General features: G+C 43.0%; 1 protein-coding gene across 4 annotated transcripts in view; it reads right to left on the bottom strand.

The window, feature by feature from the left end:
• FAM120A (family with sequence similarity 120 member A) overlaps positions 1–26,543 on the bottom strand; it is a 54,479-nt gene extending 27,936 nt beyond the window's left edge. For 2 of the 4 annotated variants that reach the window (XM_080350335.1, XM_080350337.1), the window contains exons 1-9: positions 25,516–26,542; positions 19,853–20,099; positions 15,509–15,591; positions 7,091–7,219; positions 6,532–6,628; positions 5,465–5,565; positions 4,887–5,170; positions 3,440–3,527; positions 64–288 (exon numbers count right to left, since the gene is read on the bottom strand). In XM_080350335.1, the coding sequence (XP_080206461.1) occupies positions 64–288; positions 3,440–3,527; positions 4,887–5,170; positions 5,465–5,565; positions 6,532–6,628; positions 7,091–7,219; positions 15,509–15,591; positions 19,853–20,099; positions 25,516–25,989 (1,728 nt within the window). In that variant the 5' untranslated portion in view covers positions 25,990–26,542. Of the gene's footprint in view, positions 1–63; positions 289–3,439; positions 3,528–4,886; positions 5,171–5,464; positions 5,566–6,531; positions 6,629–7,090; positions 7,220–15,508; positions 15,592–19,852; positions 20,100–25,515 lie in introns of all 4 variants that reach the window. The other 2 variants (XR_013922553.1, XM_080350336.1) reach the window with 2 other exon arrangements.
• Positions 26,544–26,865: the final 322 nt, after the last annotated feature.

Below are 26,865 nucleotides of genomic sequence, written 5' to 3'. Positions count from 1 at the left end.
ACGATACTCGCTAGCCAGAAATCTGTGATTATCTTTAGAGTACGTAATTTATGGATGTCATACCTTGGTTAGGACATGAAAGATGTAGGGATACATTAACCCCTTCTTGTGCCTGTGTTCTGCCACTCTTAATACTTCAGGTGCTACAGGAGGTAATGGAGGGGTAGTAATATCCATGTGGTTTCTGGTGGGCATGGACAACAGGCACGGGATCTGCGGGTTACTGGGTTGATTCCCTTTGACGTCAGTTGCCTGACTTCCTGACGAAGCACTGGAGGAACCTTCTGCCTATAAAAGAACGTATAGAATAAAGATCAGCACGTTCCCTTCTTCACCCACAATGAAGAGAGCAAGTCTTCACGTCTCGTATCAGTATGTAAAATGTATTACCCAAAGCTGGCTAAAAGAGTTTCAGAAAATGTAAACTTTCAGCCATTGTTTGCTAGCAGAAGCAAATTATTGAAAAAAATAAATATTATGGTAAAGCTTTAACTTATTAACAGCAACATAATTACTAATTTAATATTTAATTGTACAATACAGAAGGGGGATTGATGACCTCTTAAAGAAATGTGAATTACCTCTTATCTAAGTCTTTCCAAGAATCTACCAACTAAATGTGTTACTCGACAGTCACAAAGTCTATAATTTATCTAGGCTTCCATGAACACATCCCTTCTTGGTTTGCACTTCTAAATGAAACAGGGAAAATTACACAGTTCAATTTAAAGACATTTAAAATATACAGTATCTGAACTCAAAAGCCTTGTCAACAATTTGGTTTTGGTCTTTTTAAAAATAAAATTCTTTTCTCAGAGAAGATGACGGTGAGAGAAAATGGCAACATTCTCTGACCGCCAGATTAAATGGACCTTTATTCCACTTCTAGAAATGTAGTTCACAAATTTAGAGGAAAAACAGGACACACAAAATATACTGTAAACCTCCTGGTGAATAAGCCTTTTGTGAGCATTCATGTTGTAACTCCCAGATACAACCAAAAAGTAGAGTTCATTCCTAAAAATCCTTGTCTTCAAAACTGAAAGCTGATTTAAGAGTTCATAGTAGTTTCATGCCTATAAACTACTATAATAAGATTAAAAACTTTTGAGACATAAATGTAATTTGTTCACTTGATGATTCATCATGCACGCGTATTTTCACAATTTGTGTAGAAAATTTTGCATGTTTCATAAGACTTGCAAAGCGAAGCTGAAAAAGCCATGAAATCCCACACAACAAGTAACATTTAAAAATAGATCCAAACAAGCTCAGCTTTTTAACTTCAGGCTCATGAAAAAAATACAAACCTGCATGTAAAAACAACAAAAAAGCCCACCACAACCTCCAAAAACCTTCCTTGGGAAGGCGTGTATTAGTAAAAACAGGCGCTGGCAAAATATCCAGCATAATAAAAAGGGCATTATTTTCTGGTTACATTTTAAGCACACAATCACAGAGGACATTACTGAAAGACCGTATTTTAGAGGTGGTAATCCAGACTTCATTTTACTTTCAAAAATGGAAATATGCAGAATTAGTGGTTAAAATCTGTAAATCAGAACACTTCTAACACAATACACTAATATAAAATGGTTTTTATAAGCACGTGAGCTATCATACCTCTATTAAATCCGTTTCATATTATCACCTATATTTCTTTATGAGTTTAAAGATGTTTGTCCCTGACTTCTATGACACCAACAACTATAAGTCAGTGACACTGGGGCACAAAGAGGAGTTTGCAGAACTGCCCAGGCCTGGGGCACGGAGGGAAGGCCACAAACCCCCAAGGCCAGTGATGCTCCCCTGTCTGCACAGCATTCAGACACCCCCACTGTGGAACTACCACTCTTGGCTTTTCTCTCCACTAATATCCATCCCCTCACACCTTTGGTCATGTAGAATCACGCAGTGAGACAACTATGAGCAAGGAATTTCAACATTTAAGTGAAAGGAGTGTCAATATTGCTGCTACCTGTCTGATCTACGCCAGGTTTTCAGCACTTTGAATCACCTCAGAAATTCACACAGCTCATTCCATTGAAAGCTTCAGGAAATATTTCTCTTTTTTTTTTAATCATTAATATATACCTCTCTAGGAATAGTGTTCATCTACAAAATGTACTCACAATCCTCCCTGTTGTGTTCAACAGATACAACTGTCTTCTCCTGCTACTGAAAGTTGAAGAAGTGATTTAATATTAAAAAAAAAGTAACACTCACAAGCATTTATACATTAAATTGGATGCATTTAAGTTGGGCTGCACATGTGTATCTATTGGCAAGTTTAAAGCCTGCTCCGCAGGACGTTAACGGGTCAAATGAGTGTTTGCATGCGGTGACTGATCCGAAGACACAGTCGTTCTACGGGGCGTAGTCTGCAAAAACAATAACCGCTGATGGACGAAATCATCAGCTTGATACTTGAAGCACAAAGCCCAAGTTTACTGGAATTTCTATGCCAAAGGTACAGTGAAAACATTCGGTTTGTCTGCAATGTAACTCACTCATGACTGGGCTTTTTTGACACAGAATTAATGGTTAGCGTATGGTTCCATCACAAAACCACAGAGATATTAAGTGCAAATGCTCTGAATGGTCTTTCTAAACATGGTTCGTACTTGGAATACAAACCGTCACACTCTTAATGTCACAATAGTTTTTTATCTTGAAGAAATACAATAATGTTAAGTGTTTATCAAGGGCTTCATTATCCCATCCTTACTTAGTTAAGTAGCAATACATTCTAACTGGTCCCACGGAGCTACTTCAATATGTAGTGCGTGAAATTCATACCAGGTGGTTATAAACTCCTCCGCTGAGCTTTAATACACCAATAAGGGTCTGTGGCCAGCACTGAAAACGTGTGTTAGAGCTGTTCTCCCTACACTGTAGGTTACATGACAAGGACCCTGAACCCACAGACACACAGAACAGTGTGATCTACAGGAAAAACCAAATTAACGCATGACTGTAAACACAGGTAGCAATACCCAAGGATGACATTGTTAGCTAAGGAGTAAACAAGGTTACTGGTTTCTATTTTATATCTAGTATTTTCTAGTGCATCCTATTTAATTTTCGTTTTTATGTATATGCTACAACATTCCTTGGAAAATGTCTTACTGTACTTTAAAGCTGTTGTTTTGTTGATTTAATATTAAAAAAAAAAAGTAACACTCACAAGCATTTATACATTAAATTGGATGCATTTAAGTTGGGCTGCACATGTGTATCTACTGGCAAGTTTAACACCTGCTCTGTGGGACGTTAACGGGTCAAATGAGTGTTTGCATGCGGTGAGTGATCCGCAGACACAGATTCACAGATCAATACCGAACATTCTACTTGGAGTTTACTGTAAGGCTTTAATACAAAATAATAAATTGTGATGTCTGGAACTTAAAGAATTACCTTAAAGAACTTATAGAATTACCTTTGTTTGGTCTCCCAGCTCTCCACGCGTTTGACTTTCTGACTGGGTTCCTGTTTTTTCCCAGCCTATTTTGTTCCCACTGACATGGCTGAAGGACGACATAAAACAAAAGAAAACATAGTATTAAAGTGCTGTTTAAGATACAATGGGATAAATGCTTGGTGACTGTTACTGGAACTATGGGCCAGAGACTCTGATTTTAAAGGGTGTTATGTATTACAAACATCCACAGTAGGAGTCTTGAAGAGACTTTTAACACTGACATTTATTCATTTTCACTATGCCAACATTGGGTTGTATTTAAAACCTGTATATTACAATGACTAAATAATGTTCATGGAGGAACAACTCTTGACTGAACTTGAAATATGTGTCACTACGCCACGCAGGTTCCCTTAATCAGAAGACTATTTCCATAAACTGTGATACAACAGTCTAGATTTCAGTTTCTAAATTTATGCAAAATCTATTGCATACAGTAACACTATCAAAAATGCTGAAAAATTTGGGTTTTTTTTGCTAAAGCGGGTGCATTTCCAGTTCTACACTGCACAGAAGCCATGCAAACTTACTTGATTTACTAAGCAAAACACACGATAATATTTAAAGTAGACAGACTGTATCAAAGAAACGAAGCCCAAGCCATCATGTGTTATTGTGGACACATTCAGAACTTAATACCCATGAGTAACATCCTGATATTATTACACCCAAGCCCAAACTTTTAGAGCAATCAAGCCCCAGGTTTGATTCTCACCCAGTAAACCACTACACAAAGGTTAACACAAACTGCATTTGTTCAAGTTTTCTTTTTGTAGCAAGCAGTAATTAAATGAAAGTCCACACAACTTTACTGCCAAGGCCAGACATAGGATCTAGCAGACATCAGAAATATATCTGCAGCAAATACGGCACATCAGGACAAGACAGCAAGCCCAGTTTTGCTGCTGCTTTGTGCCACCGTCTGTCAACGAGGGCTCTGAAGTCACTGGCCCACACGCTGAATTTCTGACATTCACACCAGGTTTCTTTGCAAAGCCACATTATTCCAAAATCTCAGAAGTGTAAACACTACAAAGTTTTATAGTTTTTAGCTACTGAAATTTCAATAAATTATACTGTGAAGTAGGAATATTTCTTTTATACAAAGTAAAGGATTTATGACATTTACCAAAATCTCACTCTCTCCTTCTTTCAACAAAACGTAAGGGCAGAAGTGGAATAACAGCCAACATTATTTGGTTTTAGATTTCTCCTTGTTAAGGAACAGGGTGACTACAGTGAACAACAGTGTGTGTGCAGTCATGGTGACCTAAAACTATTTTCTGAAGGTCTATCGTATCAGTAATACGCAGATTTCTTACTTTCAGGACACTGGTGAAGGATTTTGGAAACAAATTTATTTTAACACAAGCCAGGTAAGAAAATAACCTGATGAAAAACTTACTTCACTGCACCTCCATTGCCTTCATCATTGTCAGAGGACGAAGATGTAGAAGAGGCAGGAAAATAGGTTGAATCCACATGATTAGGGCTCCCGCTCTGAGCTGGATTTATTGGAGAAGATCGTTCATACAACGGTGTATGTTTTCCTTCGTGAGGAATGTTACTGTAGTTGTTCTGCTCAGAAAGGCTTTTTCCACCCGTTTCCAAGGTGATAGCTGGCTCAGAGAGACTGTACGGGTACGGGCCCTGGCCTTGGGCCCCACCCTGACTGGACATCTGCTGGGCCTAAAATAAAGGCATCTTTCTTCAGTGAAGGTGACAAAAAGGGTTTTCTTTTAAAATCAAGTACATTATTTAATCAAGTGGCTTTTTCCAAACGTACACATTAAATCTTAGCCACCTTGGACATGCACAAAAATTGTTCTGCCAGAGCCTGTAAGCATCGCTATAGCTCCAGCCTTAACATTCAACCAGTGAATGCCCACGCTAAAAAAGTTCGATAGACCTTTCCCACCTGGATTTTAATGCAATGAGCACAGCTGGTTTCTCCCAAGGAGACGGGCAGAGGGCTACACTTACCACAGGTTTTGCTTGCAGTGAGGTCTGTGGAATGTTAAGCATCTGAGAAGGAACATATGGTGGCACTATCCCGGGCATACCAAACTGATTTGGTCTGGCTGCTGTATCGCAAACACAGAAGAGAGGAAAAAGAAAAGAAGCCAAACATTCACTATTTGACAGTTACCCTTTTAATCCTTTTGCTTCTATGTTTATTCTTGTTCTGTTAGCACTATTGTTTCCTAGTATGCCTTTAACTTAGTTCTATTCATTTTTGCCTTTTAATAATACTTTATATCTTTTGAAGTCTAATTTACTTGCGTTGCCTTCTCTCAATTCTATGTCTCATTACTGCACACTTCTGTTCTACCTGGGAATCAAAGGGAGCTTAAAACCAAAGAAAGCCCAAGAGATGTGACAATGGAGAAGCCAGCAAAACCAACATCACATGGACATAGAATGCTGGCACTTTCTATCATTCGGGTATTTGACCTGGAGTTGCCTTAATGCCTTTTAATGCAGGTCTTTGAATGTAGATAAAGACACTCTACCTCAGTGCCTGCCACCCGCCCCGCCCCCCCCAAGAAAGAAAGAAAAGCTGTATTAGTATTACAGTAACTGAAAATCTTTAGCAAACTTCAGCTCAAATTATGTTTTTGTGTGAAGAATGAGGCTTATGTAGTAAATCCTGTGATGATACAGTTAGTTCGTAAACCTCGACAATAATCTGCAACGCCAGAACAATTTGTCACTACAATTTAAGCAGGTATAACATCAAAAAATCAAGAACTATAAAGTTCTTTTGAGAACATGTCAGGTAAGTCCAGGCAGAAAGACGAAATATGTTTTTTGCAGCAGAAATAGACATTGTCTTCACAAGTGGAACCGGTCACCGGATTTCAGAACCGATGAAGCAACAGCCAAGAGGAAAATCAGCCCAGACCTTCTTTTGAAACCTCATATTCAAGAGTCAATGAAAATTGTCGGAGAACACAAACATTTTTACAAGATCCTGCTAATAATACTATTTCTGGTTTGGGGTTATGTCAGGTTTCAGTGGAAATGAAAAGCCTTCTTTAATTACTTACCTAGGTAATGTGGTGGATGAAATGGCATAGGTTTATTAGTTGCTGAGTAATAAGCAACTGCTCTCTTAAATCGAGTAACTTTGTCATCTGTTCTAGACTAAAATAAAAAAGAGATCTGTCAGGAGCAATCCAGGCATGTTATCTATAGGTCAGCACTGCGCTGGAGTTAATGTATAGCACATGACATACGGTACGAGTGCCTATGGACCCTCGAGGCCACCGCACCGCTCCAGCACCAGAAATACTACGTCAAAGCTTGAAAATACTGTCCGCATGTGCCACCGACTCTCAGTCACGGTACACAAAGCCAGGCTACAAAACCCCTTTGGTTATTTAACTTCAAAGCACTGAGAGCAAATGCAGCATTTTCACCTTCAGAAAGTGTGGAAAGTGAAATTAAGGTATGTAAGACACTGCTCATACCAAGAGATTGCCATGATCTACTGATGCGGAACGCTATTTCTACAGAATGCAATTCCTCAACACAAATGGATAGCACAGTTGGTTTAAAAAACACAAGAAAAACAATAAAACCCCAATATTTTGCTCTATACTTTACCTGTGAATGTTGAAAAACATCTTTTGCTATGGCATCCAAATCAGTGGTGTCCTGAATGTTACGGACGTAGTCGGCTACGGCTTTGATCACTACGTCACAGGGCGGTAAAACTAACTGGTGAGCACGTACCTACGCAAACAAACACACGGCAGCATGAAATAACCCACGATTCGACAATGACACAGTACTTAATTAAACCAATTATTTATTGAAAACATATTCAACAAATTCCATGTTGCCAGATGCAGTATCTAGATAGTTTTGGGCCTTCCACCTTGTTTTTAAGACTTCACCTTAAACAATAACTCATCTATTTTTCATCTATTATATTTATGTATATGTGTGAAACCTCACCTCTGTGTAAATATTCGCTGGTTAAATATCAGTTCAACAACAAAGTCAACAATGTGAAATATTTTACTGCTATCTGGTTGGAAATTTGCTCTAGTGCAAAACGCTTTATGCAATGTGGATACATCCTTTATACATATATAGATAAGATATCTGCCAAAAAATATTGTATTTTGACACAGTTTATATTCTAAATGCAAAGTGGTATCAGAATTGAGGAAAAAGATCCACCGGGAAGAGGAAGATCTCTATGTACACAGAAAAAGAGATGGAGAAAAGGAATACCTCAAGGAAACATTTTCAAGATTCTACAGAAATTGATCTAAACATAATTATCTGAAAATTACATAGTTTAATAATTAGTGTGTTCAAATTTTGTGTATTTCATTATCTGTAGTAGAATATACTCATACAGCTTCACACTATTTGTAACATTCCAGGCAAGAAAGTTTTGTTTCTTTTATACTCTACATTGACAAAGAACGATATATGGGCTTCTCTTGTTGAGCACAGTTACCTTCTCCTTCAACACGGTTATAGAGCTGGTTACTCTTTCTGCAGACGGAGCAAATTCATCAGATTACAATTCCACTGATAAAATAGTTTCGCTATTCGGCATTAACATAATCGATGTCTCACCGTTCAGTGACAGATGTGTCTGACCTCCAGCACTAAGAACTATTTCCAATGGGTGAGAAACACACACTGAAATACACACTAAACATTTCCCTGGGTTTATGACCTGCGCCCATACAGACCACAGATTTTTGCCTACAAAGAGTCCGCAGTCCCGTCTGCTCAGGATCTCAGGATAATGATGAGTTCCCACCAAATCGCTGCTGTTCCCTTCAGCTTTTCATCTGCCTATCTGCAAAATTCAGTGACTCAAGACTTGAGAGATTATCATTATTATTTAACAGTTCTATTTTTTAAGATATGAGAAAATGTGAAAAATCTTTATTCTTACTTTCCACAGAGAGGTCTCATACTTCACTAGAAAATACTGCAATTTGGCCTTGTCAGAAATGCTTATGCAAACTTCTGTCTCAGAATCACACAGAATCACAGAATCAACTGGGTTGGAAAAGACCTCAGAGATCATCGAGTCCAACCCTTGGTCCAACTCTAGTCTGTTTACTAGATCATGGCACTAAGTGCCATGTCCAACCTCACTTTAAAAACCTCCAGGGACCTCATACTTCATTAGTTTTATCTTTGCAACTTTAAAATCTATACAGCATCTTTTATTTTATATGGAGTCTACCACAAGTAGTAATTTCATTTCCTTCCCTTATTTGATCCACTTATTATGCAATTTCTTAGACTCCCTTCTTCATACTTAAACACATATTAAAATTTTTGCCCAGATTCTGATTTTTATTAATTTGCTTCTCTTAATGTCTACTTTTTACAACTGTTAGGATATACCTGGTCATTCTCTACCAGAGATGAGCTCCACATTTTCTGAGACTAAACTAAGAACAGCTCAGTTTCATGAAGTGGCAAGCTAAGTATTTCCATTTCAGATTGTAAATTCTAAATTTTCACTAGTGTGCATTCTGAATATATACAACAATACTAACTATAAATCACGTTTGCATGTAAGCTTACAGTCACAAACATCGATAATGAAATTTTGCCCCTAATCTGCAAGCAGAAGCAATAGATTTTCTTCTCGCTGGTAATCTTCAGTAGCTTTATGAACTCCAATAATTTTATTTGTACATGTAACAACCAGACATCTCTGAAGCGGCTGAATCACCGCCCTGTCTGTGCTGTGTTCAACGTGCTTGCGTAGCCCCGCATTCCTGTTCTGCAATCTCTGCTGGAAAATCCAGCGGGCGAAAGGAGAAAGCAATCCATCATGAGTCGGATGTGATCTCTGAGATTGGAACATTTAATAAGCAGCTGGGACCAATACTCAGCTCAAACCCCACAAGTACAAAGCTCAAAAGAGATGCTAAAGTCTTACCACGCGTATCACCCCCCGTTCAGCTGCTTTCAACAAAGACCTCACTGGAACACATTTCTTAACTCCTCAAGTGAGACCTTCTGACGGTCTGCATTACGGATTTAGAGACATTTTGGATATTAGGATTTTATTTGCTTTTACGCTGTTTCAAAGACATCCAGTCCACCTGTGAGAACACTCTCAAAACTAGAAATGTCATGACCTACACAGAAGCCAGAAATAAGAAGCAGAAATACAGGAGGTACTTTCCTGACATAAGAAAAGATTTCTATTCATTTTAGAACCTTCCAGAAATCCAAAATTGTAGATTTTGTAATGAATCATAAATAACGTTTCTAATCCTGTGTGCATTAAAATATAAGCTGTCTTACTAAGTGTTAGGTATGAGAAAAAATAAGGCTTAACAGCCAGAGTTACAGAAAACCTGCCCATTGTTCACACTTACTTTCAGTTGCACCCAAAGCATTTCTGAGCAAAATCAGCACCATATTTTACCAATTTCTCATTATAAGAGATTTCTTCCTAGAAGCTATTTTTCCCTCACCCTCTACAGAAGAGTTTCAGGCAGGCAACAACATGGAAAAGCAATTTTGGAAAGGCAAACATGGGGGTGGGTCACACACCTGGAGGTGATCAGGTTAGAAAGCACGACATCTGAAAAAGGCCCGTTTCTTTGCTAGGTGTAAAAGGACTACTTCGATTTCATGATGGCCCACTGACAAAAATCACAAATGACCTACTAATGCACTCTGAAAAGTGGAGAAAGGAAATTAATTCTACACAGGTATTTGTCAAAATGAGAGGCAGAGAGCAAGATTACAAGCCCAGATGGTACGAGACAAAAATGTCTTGGTTTTGGCAAAATAATTTTGCAAAGATGCTTTATTGAAAGACAATAGACTCTCATATTCATAACGCCCTGGGATTATTAGGATACTGTAGAAGGTACCTAAACTGCACTTGGGAAAACCTCCTCAATTCTGGGCCAGCTCCAGTTGCCCACTGTCTCCAGGAAGCAAAGCCTTCCAAAGCTAATCAACACAGGCACCAGCTTCACTCTTGTGCCTGCTGGAAACAGATAATCAGTTTATTTTTATTTTTAAACCATTAAAAAAGACAGCTCGAACATTCAGTTACTGTGAGGTGACACATAGGGAACGCTGTTTTTTTTCACTAGTGAGAGCAGAGGCTGAAGATATGAAGAATACTACAAGAAATTGCCTGGGTTTTGTTATTTTTGTCTAGTAATTTCTACTGGAGATCACATCCAAACTGTTTAGATCTTGTCTCAGCCTTTGAAGGTTAAAAACATTTAATCTTACGAGCTTGTAGTGCATCTGATCTCATGACAAGCTTTCTGAAGAGGCAAGAAGTTCCCTGAGTGACTTAAAATCCTCTCAAACCAGCAAAGCTCAGCTTTTCCCTGAAGGCTGGGTTATTCAATTAGAAATCCTTTCTTCTACTCCCTACACTGGGTTGGGAAGCCGACCTCTTTCTAGTTCTGCTTGTCACACACAAGGATACACACAACATGGAGATCATCTGCTAAGGATTTATACACAGGGAGCTCTGAGAAAACCCAATTGAAACAGAGAATGAAAAGTATGTCAGAAAGAAAAGGGGATAGCAGCAACACAAGCCAAAGATGCGATACAGACAGACTTCATAGGAGACAACTCGGCCTGCACATGATCACGAACTCGAGGGCTGGGCTGCCATCCAGAAGGACCCAGACAAGCTGGAGGAATGAGCCAGCAGGAACCTTCAGAAATTCAACAGCTACCAAAGCAAAGGCATGCACCTGGGCAGGAATAACCACCGGCTGCTCTGCGGGCTGCAGCTGTGCCAGAAAGGAGCTGGGGCTCCGGGACACAGCACGCAGAACGCGAGGAGCAGGGTCTCGTGCAGCAGGACCACAGCAGGCAGGTGGGTCTGGCTCCTCAGCGCTCGGTACATCACCTCCAGAGCACCACATTTGGTTTTAGGCTCCCCAAGACAAACCAGACATCAGGAAAGTTGAGCTAGCTCTGCAGAAGGCCAGCAGGGTGGCTGAGGAGTTTGAGCGCTTGCTCTGAGAAGAGGCTGGCAAAGGCAAAGCTCTGCAGATACCTACAGCAGCCTTCAATACCTACAAGAAGGTTCCCAAGCACGTGGAGCCGGGCTCTTCTGTGGTGCGCTGTGGAAGGCTGAGACACACCAGACATAGCCTGAAACCACATGTACGCCAGGCAATGCATATTCACTGTTGAGACAGTCAAACCACGGAGCGGGCTGCCCAGACAGGTTGTGCAGTGTCCAACCTCAGAGATTTTCAAGACTAGCCTAGGCAAAGCCCTGAGCAACCTGTTCTGACCTCAGGCTGACAACACTTTCAGTGGGAGATTGCACTAGATGACTTCCCGAGATCCTTTCTGACCCACGTCATCCTATGATAACCCTTAGCATTAAAAAAAATTACAAACACATTAAGCATATCTTGAGTACCACCTTCATTATCTGAGCAGCAGCAAATTACCTAAGCATGTACTCAATATATTAATCTCCCTCTGGCAGACACTCTCTAAGACAACAGTCAGACAAAGACTGGAATTTCCTAGAGCAATTCAGTGAAGAAGCCTCATCTGCATATTTTGCATTGCTTTCTGGAAGCATCTCCCGTTGCCTCTCTATCAAGATGAAAGAATCAAGGAGATCAGCTAATGAACTTTGCCAGGTAAAGACAGATGTGGAATATTGGATGGTGGGCATATCAAGAGTTTGCCAAAGACAGTCCAATGAATTTATCTTTCCAGAACCAACCTAACAGGAAGATGATCCATCACAAAATGCACAGGAACCTCAAAAAATTTCCCTGCATACTCTTCCTTTTCAAAAAGGGAGGATTGCATTAAGTTGTGTTTCTAAGGCTACCTTGTGAATAGAGAATCAGCACTTCTTTGCTGGTATGTGCTCCCAAATAGATACGAATTCATTCAGAGATAAGAACCTGCCCTCCTGATATAATTCTCATGGTATTACACATTCATCTTGAAGCTCCATCCCATAACAAGCCTTCCCAGAATGAGAACCGAATTGTCTTTGTCTTAAAGACAAATCCCAAAGGACACAAATAAAAATTAATCTAATGCTAGTTTCCAAACCAAGTCTAGTGGTGAAATTATTTCTTGGGAAGTATATCAACTCCCTTCTTGTTTCAGCTTCTGTGGTGGCCTCTGCTCTCAGTCAGGGAGCAGGACACAAGCACAGGGTGACACGTGTATCAGCTGCACCGTCTGCGTTCCAACTGACAAGACCCTGGCTCGAAACAGCCTGCACTGTCAGTTTTTATTCATTTTCCCTTTTGCAGCAATAGCAATTCAAACCTCTCCATTTTTATGTCCTTGGAACTTAAACAGTTTTGCTGAGTTTTGTCATTGCTGGTGTCCTCTGAAAGGCATGGCTTTTTATCCAGCACGTATAGATGCTGTTCTGTTAGACGTGAAATATGAATCTTCATTCGCATTTCCATTTCCCTTTCTTTTTCACATTTCTATTCAGCTGTTCTAGATGGAACACACCACCCTCCTGACCCTCTTTAAAACAGAGGCACACATTCCTCAGTTTGGCTTTTTTTCACCTCACTATGTTGACACCTGAGCAGATAAACCAATTTTCTATCACCAAACATTGGTAGTTTCTTTTCTAAGTTACACTTTTTAATTGGTGAACTAGCAAAGCTTCTCTCATAGGAAGAGTAACCATTTTGCTACATCATAATAGAAGAGTAAGAAAGAATGCAGAAAATAAATTGTACATTATTAAGAGTCACGGTTCTCACTGAAAGGCAATAAATCAGGCCACCAGGAACTGACTGTTAAATTTGATGCTCAAGGCAATACTGTCTCACACAGGAAAAGATTATAATCTTTACACAATGGGAAAAAGTTTTCTAAATCCTGAGTTGAATAAGGTGTGGAATTAGAGTCCCTGGTTCCCAAGAATGGAGAATACTCAACAGTAACTCTAAATACATACAAAAAAGCAAAAAAGCAACGTTTGTAAGTATAGCCCAGGAATGGCTGGGCAACTGCAATGATTTCCCCTCCCCCCGTTTCCACTACTCATGACAGCACTTTTTATAACCATTCTGAAACTACTTCTTCTATCAACCTTCTGGCTAATTTAAACTCATCTTTCAGGTTTTTTTTAAGCATCCATAAATTTACAAGGCAATATTGCCTTCTGCACATCTACCATTGACAGAAGAGGTCTCTACAGAGAGAGGTGTAATGACATCATCGGCACACTAGTATGTCAAATGAAATTAAATTAATGAGCTACTGAAACAAGTTATATTTTCAAACCATGAGCACTGCTGACATTGAAGCTAAAAAAAACCCAAACTAGTAAGTTGTTCCATGACCACCAACTAAAGAAGATTGTTTTCCTGTAGACATGTGTCCATGTTGCTTTAGCCCTTCTTTTTTCTCTGCTTTTGCCATCATTATCAGCCAAGGGACAGAAACGCTGTGCTTAGTTTGGGGCTGTGCACTTCACAACTGCTGTGACTAAAACCATGAGCTGCGCTCGCCTTTTCCCTCACTAAGGGCAGGAATTTGGGTCCTTTTTGCTGGTAAGAGTGTATCAGTTTTCACAAAGCCTGTAACAGTCGAATGGGAACTGCTTTCCAATCTGATTAACATTGGTCAAGAGATGAAATAAATCCAGGGAGGGCTGCCCACAGCAGCCCAGCGCCCTGCTTAGGAAACACCTTCCATTTCCTTGGGATGCCAGCTACAAAGCCCCATCACTGTTTCCACTGAAAATGTACATCTAGAAGCAATTTTCATTCTGGTCAAGTATTTCAGTGTATCTCTAGGAGGCTTTTCAGAAGTTCTAGGTGTCTGAAGTCATATTCTGAACTGGCTGTAAAACAAGCCTACTCAATCTAAAACACAGAAAAGTGTTCTGAACACCAGAAAGTTTATCAACCACTTTGCGGCAAGTCCTACATTTTAACGTTTTTTAGTCAAAAATACAGGCACACTTGCAGTCTTTCATTTGTTCATCTCAAGTTTTACAAGGAGTGGTAGACATGCATGCAGATTTGTTTTGTCACTACAACGTGCTGACACTTACCTTTCTGAACACAGGAGCGGCAGCAAAATAGGGGATGAGCGTAACATCAAATTGTCACAGCTGTTCACTAAGCAATGCATGTGCAAGCCTTAAAAACTCTGCTGAAAATCTTGAATCTGTTTTTAATTCTACCTTCAGCAAAATAAGTTACAATTTTTCAATGCTTAATAAACTTTTGGAGCAGAAGGGTAAAAAACCAAACCAAACCAAACCCCACACTATTTCTGTTGTAGATATAACAAAACAGTCTTAGAGCATTTAAAAAAGCAAATTGATTTACTGCATGGTACACCTTAGGAAAAAGGGAAAAAGCTATGTCTGCTGAGGCAGAGAGAAAAAGGTCATTATACCCCCATTCTCTGGTGTGCCCAGTTTCCCTTTTATAGCTGTCTACTTGGCAGATGCATAAAGCAAGTGTGATGAAGTAGCAGAACAGACATATTGTAAACTAAGAGCATCAGACACAAGTTACTTGTCTCAAAAAAACCCAATAATCTACTGAAAGCCACATCAGCTTTCTCGTGCAAACCTATTCTGTAGCATATTTACACTTTACGTTACAAAATACATAAAAGTGAATTACACGCAAACTCAGATCAATAGAAAATAAAACAATAAGGCGGGAAGATATCCAGCTCATTATTTTTGACAGCTGAGGAACATGACTTAACAAAAAATTCTCCTCTTCCAAACCAGAAGAGCGTAAGAAGCTACATTCTCCAAGCAAACCCGCACTGAAGCTATTGAGTTCATGGCTTGTGTAGCTGAAGGGCACCGGGGGGGATCACAAGGGCTAAGTTTAGCCTCGTAAGGCTAATCGCCCCAGGTATCCTCTGCAGTCAGAGGGACGGGGACACCGGAGGGTGACCGAGAACAAGAGCCTTGCATAGTTGCTGTGAATTCACCTATTACACTGCTCTGATTAACTGTTATAATTGATTTTAGCTTAATTGCTAGTAGTTACAGTAAATTTGTACCTTAAGTGAAGCTAGTGGATGTTCTGGACCGAGTAAACTCCAATGAAAGGAAGCCAAATCTTCATCAGGTAGAATATGATTACCTAGAACATAATGGAGAACTTTATTTAAGTACACCGTCAAACATGACATATACTGATTCTATACACAGCAAAAAAGGTTTGCCAGCAGCCCTCAATTCCCAATCCATAGGATTAACAAAGCGAGATCAAACTTGAAGATATCTTTTTGTTACCCCCAAAAAAACCTCACTAGCACACTGCTGCAGCGAGACACGTCGCCCTCTGTTTGTGAAGCACCATCCACAAACCCAGCTCACGTACAGGAGCAACAGAGCCCGTCACAATACATGGTGCCAGCCTTGACCTGGTGTGTCCTGTGAGCAGAAACTCAAGCGGATTTGGTAACTTGGGTGAAATGGTGTGAGCCTCTGTTGCACACTATCATGGACCATCACCCACCCGCATCAAGCTGCCCCTGGATCCGCGCTCGGCTGCACCGCTCAGCCCGTCCCCACAGGTCCATCCGACCCCCAGAGTGCTGGCAGCTCCGGTGACACTCAGCATGGTCCCAACTCACAGAATCCCAGAATGTCAAGGTTTGGAAGGGACCTGGAAAGCTCATCCAGTGCAATCCCCCATGGAGCAGGAACATCCAGATGAGGTTACACAGGAAGGTGTCCAGGCGGGTTGGAATGTCTGCACAGAAGGAGACTCCACAACCCCCCTGGGCAGCCTGGGCCAGACTCTGCCACCCTCACCGGGAACAAGTTTCTTCTCAAATTTAAGTGGAACCTCCTGTGTTCCAGTTTGCGCCCATTGCCCCTTGTCCTGTCACTGGCTGTCACCAGAAGAGCCTGGCTCCATCCTCCTGACACTCCCCCTTTCCATATTGATCCCCAGGAATGAGTCCCCCCTCAGTGTCCTCTTGTCCAGCTCCAGAGCCCCAGCTCCCTCAGCCTTTCCTCACACGGGAGATGCTCCACTCCCTTCAGCATCTTGGTGGCTGCGCTGGACTCTCTCCAGCAGTTCCCTGTCCTGCTGGAACTGAGGGGCCACAGCTGGACACAAGATTCCAGGTGTGGTCTCCCCAGGGCAGAACAGAGGGGCAGGAGAACCTCTCTGACCTACTGACCACCCCCTTCTAACCCACCCCAGGTACCAGTGGCCTTCCTGGCCACAACAACAACTACTCCAGTTCATTTGTTGACCTGACCCGCATAGGCAGGAGCCTGGGCTGGCAGCTTTAAAGTGACTGGGAAATTATGTAGTTGTTTCAATGAACAGAAACAGTGGCTGTATTTACCAAGTGGAAGACCACTTACACTATTTTTGTTGTTTGTTTGTTTTTTCTCCCCAAAGCTCATCACTCTCAGAAAAAAAAAAAAAATCTTACCAGGAAATAAAACAACAAAAAAAAATCTTACTAGGAAATATTTTAAACATTTTACTTAAACAAAGACTAACTAACCAACCTTTGACAGAGTTCAATGTCTGTGTTTACATGAAGAGCAATTAGGACAGAACTTTCTAAGAGCACACAATATCTTGCCCACATTTTAACTACCCATGACAAGGATAGTCCTTATATTATAAAACTAGAACTACCAAACACTTCTGCACGGAAAGCTGTCAGAAGGAAAAAGCTAGAAAACAAACCAACAGTGTATACGTAACCTTTTCAGAAAGTAATCTTTAAAAATGTGCCTGGTTGGTACATTCAAATAAATACTTTACTGGAATACTTTAACAGAGACTTTATTCCTGAACAGAACTCAATCCCGAATAATCTGCTATTGAGAACAGTTTTTTTAATTGACCAGTTCAGTGCTGCTCCTCAGACTCTTCCAACTGCTGAATGTTTGGCTAAATCATTCAAGATTATTTTCTCCTTTCAGCATCTTTAAATTGACCCTTGAAGTTCATGACAAGAAAGTCTGAAAACAAAGAAGTTTGAGTTTTCCATACACAGGGAAACAGATTTGCAGACCTGAGGCTGAATACTGATGCAGCTCTTGTGAGAGTTTTGGCCTTCTGCAATTGTAAACATTAAACCAGCAGCTTAACTATTCAATTATTTCAGAATACATTAATTTATTCCTAAACCAACTACTAGCATGGGGAGTTACACTGATTCACATGCCTTCCATGTAATCAAGCGCTCACTCATCCCTTCCCATGGTGATTTTCTTCATGCTACTTATCGGGCTTAAAAGAGACCCAAAGAGGCTGCAGAACAAGGGCAGAATAACATGTGAAGCTGGACAAGGCCACAGATATTAAGTAAAAATACAAAAATTTAGATCTGAAGCAGCTACCTTGCTTTAAACGTATGCCACACTACACACAATCACATGCTTATACGCACTTAGTATTTTATTTTAAAAACTGAAATGACTATATTCCTAAGATTGCAGAAGTTTAAACATTTTGCCAGTACTTAAGTCAAACGCTATCAGTTTGTTGTAAGCTTATATAACCATTGTTTAGATCACCAAATGCTTAGGTTTCGCAATATTCACTAACACAAAAAGAAACTCCAAACCCTTGTCACAGCAAGACCTCCAAAGTATCTTCTGTTCTAACCCCACCTTCCATAAATTTTACTCTATCCTGCTTACTCATACCGAAAAATGCAAAAGAACACAGAGAACTAAACTTGCAGCTGAAGTGAGGTTTTTTTAACCTTTGTACTAATTTGGGGAAAAAAAAGCTACAAAATATTTCTCTAGTAATCACGTCAAATGACCTCAAGTTCCTTTTTCCTAAAAGCAAGCTGCAAAATATTTTGTTGTGTAAGATATCAAGGGAGAAAAGTATTCCAGAGCTTCTTGCATAAAATTGCAAAACCTTCAGAAAATTTACCAGAATATTTTTCACATGCCATTTAACATAACTAAGCAATGCCTCAACTGGCCACGCAGCTGTAATTCTGTGACACATTAAAACGATGTCATTCCCGTGTACTTCACGTTAATTCCATAAAGTGTATCTGCAACTGTGAAACTGCTTTTCAAGCAGTAATCCTTACTCACTGAACTGGCATGCACCAACTTATTTATAGACTCCAAAACAAAGCCTAGCAATAGTAGACTGTCATGTAATGTACACTGAGATTTTGGTTTAAATTGCAGCTTGGCCAGTCATCTGCCATTCCTCCATACGGCCAGGTAACCATTCTGGATATGAAACAAAATGCACTAACAAACAGCAACTTCAACCAGTTAAATACTTGTGGCTTTCTGTTTTAAGATGCATTGCTTCTTTCCTTCTTAACATGGAAGGTGCCTGCCTGGACTGGAAACAGTTTAATATTAAAGACTACTAAAATATTAGTATGCCAAAGCAATAATACAGAGCCTTTCTCATCCACAGCTTTCAAATGAGAGGTTTTATTCTTCTATCACATACCCATACTAAAAAACAGAGTCAGGGAGAAAACAAAAAGAAAACCTAGTTTTTTAAGTACAAGATCAAGAACATGGCTGCCCCGTGCTTATTTACCCCCAAAAAAGTTTGGACACTGTTCTAAATGGACCTTATTCATTAGAGTCAACTCTATTAGTAATTAATTAATGCTTCCATCTGAGAGAGAGAATATGACAGGTATTCTCTACCATTGCTGTGGAAATATAGTGTGTTAAAACTGCCCCATTTAAGCAGAGATGTAAAAGTGAAGTCCTTCCTACCTATGCTCCTTAAAGAGCATTTAGTATTTAGTCATTTAGTATTAGAAACTGGAGTGCTACAAAACTATCCAAACGAAACTAACAGAATGGTAAGACACTGGTTGCCTGTGCCTTCAGAAATGTGGAGTCTTACTCAGTTATTTAGTATAATATATTTCTGGGGCAGCTAAGCTGCTGTCGTATTTCTCCAATACTAATTTATGAGGGGAAAAAGCCCTGTAATCCAAAAATCTTTACTCCATGTATGTTATTTTTAGGTAGAACACAAAACAGAAGTATGCTTTCCTGGTCTGGAAAGTGTATTATTAAAAGTAGACTTTATATGCTATGTAAGACCAAAGCTAGTAGAACCACAACTGTCCCGATATCCCCCCACCCACGTAGAACATTTTGGCTAGGCAGAGCTTTGCAGAATTCTTACTTTCTACTCTTGTTTCTAGACAGCCACAATTTGCATCGCTCGCAGGTCTCTACAAATTCGGCATGTCTGGCCTCACAAAAACGCATCAGGCCCACCTCTAGCAGGAATGTCGGAAACAAAGGGATGTCTTTCCCTAGGTGCTTCGTCAAATTATACACACATTTTAAAACAGTTAATAGAAACTGAAATTGTAAGTCTTACTAGCAGCATCGAGTTCTTTTATTACTTCACTTACCTAAAAGAGCAGCAAAAATAGGAAAGCGATTTGGATTCAGGTCCAGTTGCTTGGCAACTTCATGCATTAGGTATTGGCTTGTTGTGAGACTTTTCCCATTCCGGCTCAGTTTTAGGGCATGGGCACTGAAATAGTAGGGGATGTTGCACAACGCATAATCGGAGTCATATGCAACCAAACCATGGAAACCTTTCTCTCTGCAGAAAGCAATTACTTCTTGATGATGATCCTCAATGCTCTGTGCAACCTATAGTGGAAGACAGAGTAATTAGCTATAGTGTTAAATTGCGGTACTTATTTATGACATGTATTACAATATATTGGGTCCTTCTGAAACTATATACGTGCATTTGAAACACTCGCAGTGTATTTAAAGTACTTTAAAAAAACCCAATGACACAGCACACACGGACGGGATGTAAGGAGCGCTCAGAAGCACAACGTCAAGTTCTGGAAGCCTATGCGCTGGAGTGGCATTATGTACTGCTGAACTCATCTTAGTAACTGTTTATTAACAGAAACACTCCAACTCTAAACGTATTACTAGACCCAGGTCTGCATTAACTCATGGGAAAAATCTTAAGGCTGTGGCTACTTTAAGCAGCTCAGCAAGCCAAGATGCCCCTTTAAAAAGCAATCACATGAGTACTTTCAAAGTTTTGCAGCCCTGTTTTATAAGAAACAAACATGACCCCAGATGAACAGCAGTAACTTTCTTGACCTTTCAAATGTCTTACCTTCCTGTGCTAAGCCAAATTTCCTCCTCTTTGCAATCTCTACAGCCTATTCATTTATGCACAGCTGTCTCTGATGGTGCAAATTGCTTCAAGTTTATAGCCCAAACTTCACCTCTCAACTCACGTTGCCTAGCAAAGCACATATTTTAGGCTATGGCAATCAGATGACTAGAATAGACATGTTGTGCAGGCGAGACATGGGCCAATTCATAATGCTGGAAATATAAAAGCAAACCTTTCTTACCAAGAAAATTAAACTGAAACTAAAAAACCCACGATGACAGCTTAGTACCTACAGTCCTGCATTTCTACACAGTCAGGAACCGTTACAATTACAGTTTGCATACAAGCACACAAAGATAAAGCGAGCTGAATGCTATTGATGCCTAATGCCTTTAGCATCTACATACAGAATAAACATTCAGTGATTCAGCAAACCCCACAGAAGTTGGGTGTTCATATAACCTCCCGTCACCAAGTAATCCATTTTAACAACACAGATAGCAAGCTACCCCAAAATAGACTCGTACAAAACTATTAGCTTCAGTCTCCACAGCATGCATGAGTAACTACAGCGCTAGCACCTGTGATGTTATTTATCTCCTCTGCAGCCAGAGCCCTGCAGAACACGAGCGAGGGTCCCACACCTCCCAGCAAAGAGGTCTTGTCCAGCAACAAGTGTACAACAACCCTTCCTTTCCTATGCTTTCCGAACCTGACACTGAACTACAGTCTTCCGGTGAGGTATGTGAAATCTTCCTGCTGCCATGTAGCTTCACGAGCTGCTCCCTTTCAAGCAAAATCCTGAGCAGCAGCATCTTGCTCTCTGGGCTGTTCTGACCACCAATAACCAGCTCACTAAGCGCTATTAACTCCTAATGCTACCACTTTATACGCTTAAGAAAACGTTACTTCTTCAGAAATGTGCAGGATGGACTGTGTCAGAGTGGCTTTGCAATTTAATTTTATGAGAAAAGCAAGCATATTCGTTATACTGTCATCTAGTATAACATGTGTGCCTGCTATACACAGGATTAGAAGAGACTGTAAACATCCTTAGAAAAATTTGCAGATATCAGATTTATACAGTTACTAACTCAAGGAGGGCAATTTAGACTTTGTCATCTTCCCCCAGTCTTCACATGTTTTAAATTAGGAAAATCTCACAGATTTTTTTTTTTTTTTTTATTAAGGATAGATAGATTTAAGTTACGTACATATATCTAAAATCAACAACTCCGCATGTATGACAACCATAGATCATCTATAAAAAACAAGGAGCCCTTTTTGCAGCAGCAGGTGTGACATGGGTGAGCAGCCCACTCTGATCTCCTAGAAACTATTTCCTCAGCCTCCCCATTTTATCAAGCTATGGGACACAGCAAGCTACAAACACCAAACTGCAGTGTGTTTAGGTAGTGCTAGAATCCACATTCAAGTAATTGAACTGTCAAAGAGAAAACAGCTGTATTTACCAAGGTACAGTTGACCCGCAACATAAATCTCTAACAGGATGAGAGTCAGGAAAATAGCTTACGGCTCTCGCAAGAGGAGAGAGTCCAAAGATGCAACTACACTGAGAAAACAGGCACACGCACGTTTAGATACTGAGAACAAAAAGCCTCACCAAAGTATTAAAGATAATAAGATCTCCACTGCTTAAATATTTAAATTTTAGCAAACCTGCTTTGCATAAAAGTTTCTTTTAAGAACTATTCCCCCCTCCCCCAAGCAGAAAAATACCAGGTCACAATTAAGAACCTGCAGGATATTTGTTACAACTTGGAGGAACCTGTTATTTTTACATCCTGCTGAAGCCATCTGCAAGTGATTTATAATTGTTCTGGATGGAAGACATCACTCTTTTTCTCCCCTCTAATTACCAAAATAGACCACATTCACAGCCAGTTCCTAGCTCTGCACAGAAGCCTTCAACTCAAGACTCAAATGTTTCCTGAAAATATGAAAATCAGTACTTAATCACTATTTCCAAATCCAACTCCCCAAAACAAAGCCCGAGAACCCTTCAATTTGGCAACTGTCCTGCACACATGTAAATTTAAAAAGATCACCCATACACACAAATAAAAATCACTCCTTCAAGATGCATTTGCTCTTTGCCCACCAGGAGGGTTGCTAGAAAGTGAACATGAGGGAGAATGTGAATAGAACTGGAGTTAGGTTTAGAGAAAGAAAGATATATGTAATTAAGCAGATTTAGAAAGATAATAAATTGTGTGAGAGAAGAAGAAAATCAGAAAAGGCAGGTGATTAAAGTCCAATAGTATCTTTGATGCATATTATGCACGTTACCATTAGAACTATGAAATATACTTAGCTTGAAAAAGTATTAAAACCAGAGTTATCCAGAGTTTCTCAACAGCTGTACAAATGACACATCAATTGGGAATTGCAGATATCCTTCCCGTCCCATGGACAGCTGACCAACCCAGAAAACCAGTGCAGGTGGGACATGGACAGTGGTGGCTCCGTGACACACACGTTCCTAATGGCAACAAACTCCCCCCGCCAGCACCTGCCAACAGGCACCAGCTCCCAGCGCCAACCTCAACCTGACAAGTATTTGCCCCTCAAATCTTCCCCATCAAAATCATGGGGTATCTGTGTTTAGGTTTTGTGGGGTTTGTTTTTTAAGTTAGAAAAAAGCCTCAGAACAACAGGTGCTCTCACTCCTAAAACTGTCCCACAGACCAAGGCCTATTACTGAGAAATGGTAAAGGAGCTAATGCTGCAGCTAAGCTTGAAAGTAAACAAAGTGCTACAGGTGACACGGCTGTCAAACGTGGCAACTGTGTTCGGTTGTAACGTACTTCAACAAAACCGAACCAGGTCCCAGGCAGAACGCAGGTAGTTCAACAGGTAGTTCAACAAACCACAAGACTATTACAAATATCAAATTCCTATCAATATCCAAACAGCTGACTTCCTGTTGTGTACTATGCATTTCGATATCGCGTTAAACAAAGTATCCAGCTTAACACATAAACAGAAAAAAAACTTCTTCATTTACTCCATTCACTGCTTTTACTAACAATCTCTAAGTTTCAATAACAAGTTAAGGAAGATTTATAATGCACCCCCAAACAGGTCAAGGCAAATACCTTCACCGCACAGTTCCTGCAACTTTTTGCTTAAAATATATTTCCTAGCTACAGAAAAAAAAGGTTCAAATGAGAGGATGTTTTTTCTATCGTTCAGCTCCCACCCTCATTCATATCCAAAACACGTACATGACTTTGCTTCTACGCTGACTAGGAAAACAGATTACTACAGCAGAGACTGCCATAACCTCCTCACTTGAACCAAGACATGGTGTTAGGTGTATGTTGCCCTGCAAGAACGAGCTTTGCCTGGGCTTCCAGTTCGCTCCACCCGGTACAGTGGCCCTGGCGGGACAATGTCCCAAGCGCGGCCGGGGCCACCACAGAGCAGGGCTCCCACCACCAACCGGGCTGGGGTGGCTTCGCAGCAGCCCAGCGAGCAGGGAGCCAAAGGGAACGTGCTCCGCCAAGGATGGGTCTGGACGAGGGAACAGGGGACTAAGGGATGGGCAACAGCAACTCTCACTCCATTGACAGAACTAGGAGAAAATTCACCCAAAATCACCTTTTAAGTGAGCTACTTCCAGAGAGTCATCTTTACCCCAGGGCTGCAACCCAGCCAGAATTTTTCTAATCCACCAAAAGGGCTGTACAAAAGCCAGATCATGTTAAGCTGCTGCTAGTCGTCAAGTGTCTAACTCTAAATGCTGCATAATATTTTTCTACACACAAAAATAATTTATGATAATAACGCCTACGAGTATGCGCTTCGCTCCCGCTGCTCTTCCCTCCCTAGCGGGAAAGCGAGCAAGCAACTCTGAAAATTGCAGCTTCATCCCAGGGCTTGTTTTTCCAGCGTCTTGTGTTTCAATATCCACAAGCGCTGGGCTCAACAGAAAGCACCGTAAATCACCAATGCTGTACGGAAAGACGTGACACGTTAGTATTCCGCACCTTTGAAATCGTGGCCGTGGTGTCAGTGCAGAATCACCGCAGACCCCAGCTCCCACCTGAAGTGGCGTTTATATTCCCAGAAAGCAGAGCCTCCCCATTAAAACAACAACTTTAAATGAAGAACTGTCAGATCGGTGCTCCTGACCCCACAAACTGGGAGCATTTGCCGTTATGGACAAGGAAAGAATTATTCTACGCTTGATCAAAAGCTCATTTAATACATTTGGGCAACGCCGAGCAAAACTCGCTCCTTCATAAACACGAAATCTGAACCTCTGTATGTCGGAGGAAGCGATTTCACCTTCAGCGCAAGTTTAAACCTCTCGCCTCAGTAGGGAACTTGTTGCAGATCCACCATGCGCAGTAACTAAACTCATTTTTTTTTTCTTCACCTTAATAATTAATTGGATTACGATGCTTTTGGCCAGCCGCTCTCACCTGCGGTACCAAAGTCCCAGACTCGCCACCCTCCCGAGCGGCAAGAAGGGACATTTTGAGTCAACGGAGCGGCGGCCCCGAAAGAACATGGAGGCAAAAACCTCCGTGCGGCTGGGCCTGGCTGCACAGCCAGGGGAATCCGGGCGGGCCGGGCGCCGCCGGCCGCCCCACAGCCCGGAGGCCCGCGCGGGGTGGCGGGGCGACCGGCAGCACCGCACAATCAGCGAAATGCCCCGGGGACTGAGCCCACCGAAACTTGGGCCGCCCCCGCGGGCCTCGACGACATTTTGAGGCGCTGAGGGGAGAGGCCGGTGCCCCCCCTCCTCCCTCCCCTGCCGGGCTGGGCACTGGCGAGGCCCAGGGCAGCCCCCGCTGCCATCTTGGAGCGGCGGCGCCGTTCCGGGGGAGCGGCGGGGAGGGGGCGCTGGCGGCCCCCGGCGGGGGGGCGCCGGGAGGCCCGGCGGCTCCTCACCTTGATGTGGAAGCGGATGAGGGCTAGGCGGATGCAGTGCGCCATGCAGACGGGCGGGAGGAACCAGACCTTGGGCGGCGGGGTGCCCTTGTTCTGGACGTGGCTGACGATCTGCTGCGCCGTCTGGCGCTCGTTGCCCTGGCGCTTCACCCACTCGTGCAGCCGGGCCTTCTCCAGGGCGCCGTTGAAGAAGACGAAGAGCTCGATGTTGCCGTTGAAGCAGGCCTTGGCCAGGGCCGCCAGGTAGCCCAGCATGTGGTTCCACTGCCCGCCGCTCACCCAGTCCGTGTAGAAGCCGCCGTAGAGCCGGTGCAGGCAGTTGTCGGCGTCGATGAGGAGGCGCAGCGGGGTCTGGGGGGGCCGCTGGCGGCCCCCACCCACGAGGCTGCCCCGCGCCAGCTTCTGCAGCTCGACGGGCACCACGGCGCTGGGGCAGTGCTTCTCGATGTAGTCCTGGAAACCCTGCACTCCCATGGTGAGGACCGGGCGGCGGCGGCGGGCGGGCGAGCGGGGGCCCGGCGGCGGCGGCGGCGGCGGCGACGGCGGGGTCTGGGCTCGGGCCGGGCGGCGCGGCGGCGGCTGTAGTTGCGGGTGGGCGGTGGGAGCGGTGGAGCCGGGTGGGAGCGCTGGCTGCCGTCGGTGGCCGTTCACGGGGGAGTTGTATGGATTAGTGGGGGGCTCATGGCTGCTGCAGCCGCCATGTGCTGCTCTCACAGAGCCATGGCTCGGGGATCCGGGCTGCTGCCGCTGCGGCTCCGACTGCCGGGGGGAGGGGGAGCGGCACAGCGCGCAGGAAGCCAACCCGCCGCCGCCGCCGCCTGCGGCAGGGAGAGCGGAACAGGCGGGACTTGGCGGCGGCCGCCGCTGCCACTCACAGGCGGCGCGGGGCGCGCACACGGGCGCCGGGCGAGGCGCGGGGGAGAGCGCGCCCGCAGTGCCGGCGCCCGCAGTGCCGCCGCCCGCCCGCTGCCGGCCCGCTGCCCGCCGCCGCCCTCACGGCCCCCCGCGCTGCCCTGCGCTGCCCTGCGGCTCTGGGGCGGCGGGGCCCGCGCAGCCCGCCCGGCGCGGCGGTTGCATAACCCAAGCATGCGCGGGAGCGCGGGCGGAAGCGGGTGGCGGGGAAGGGGAGGGGGCTCGGGGGGAGGCGGGGGAGAGGCGGAGGGAGGCGGGAGCGGCGGGAGCTGCGGGGCCAGGCCGGGACAGGCGAGTTCGGCCCGGCCCTGCCGCCGCGCTGCCCCTCGCCGTCGCCATGTCGGCCGGCCGGGGAGCCGCGGAAGGGGCCGGGCCACAGGTTCGGCGCAGCGCCGCCGCCATGCCGAGCCCAGCGGGCAGTGTCCCCGGGGCACCTGT

The sequence above is a fragment of the Nesoenas mayeri genome (genome assembly GCF_963082525.1).
Source record: "Nesoenas mayeri genome assembly, chromosome: 10".
In the NCBI taxonomy this organism is placed as follows: Eukaryota; Metazoa; Chordata; class Aves; order Columbiformes; family Columbidae; genus Nesoenas; species Nesoenas mayeri.
This window is presented reverse-complemented; position numbering and strand designations above follow the sequence as displayed.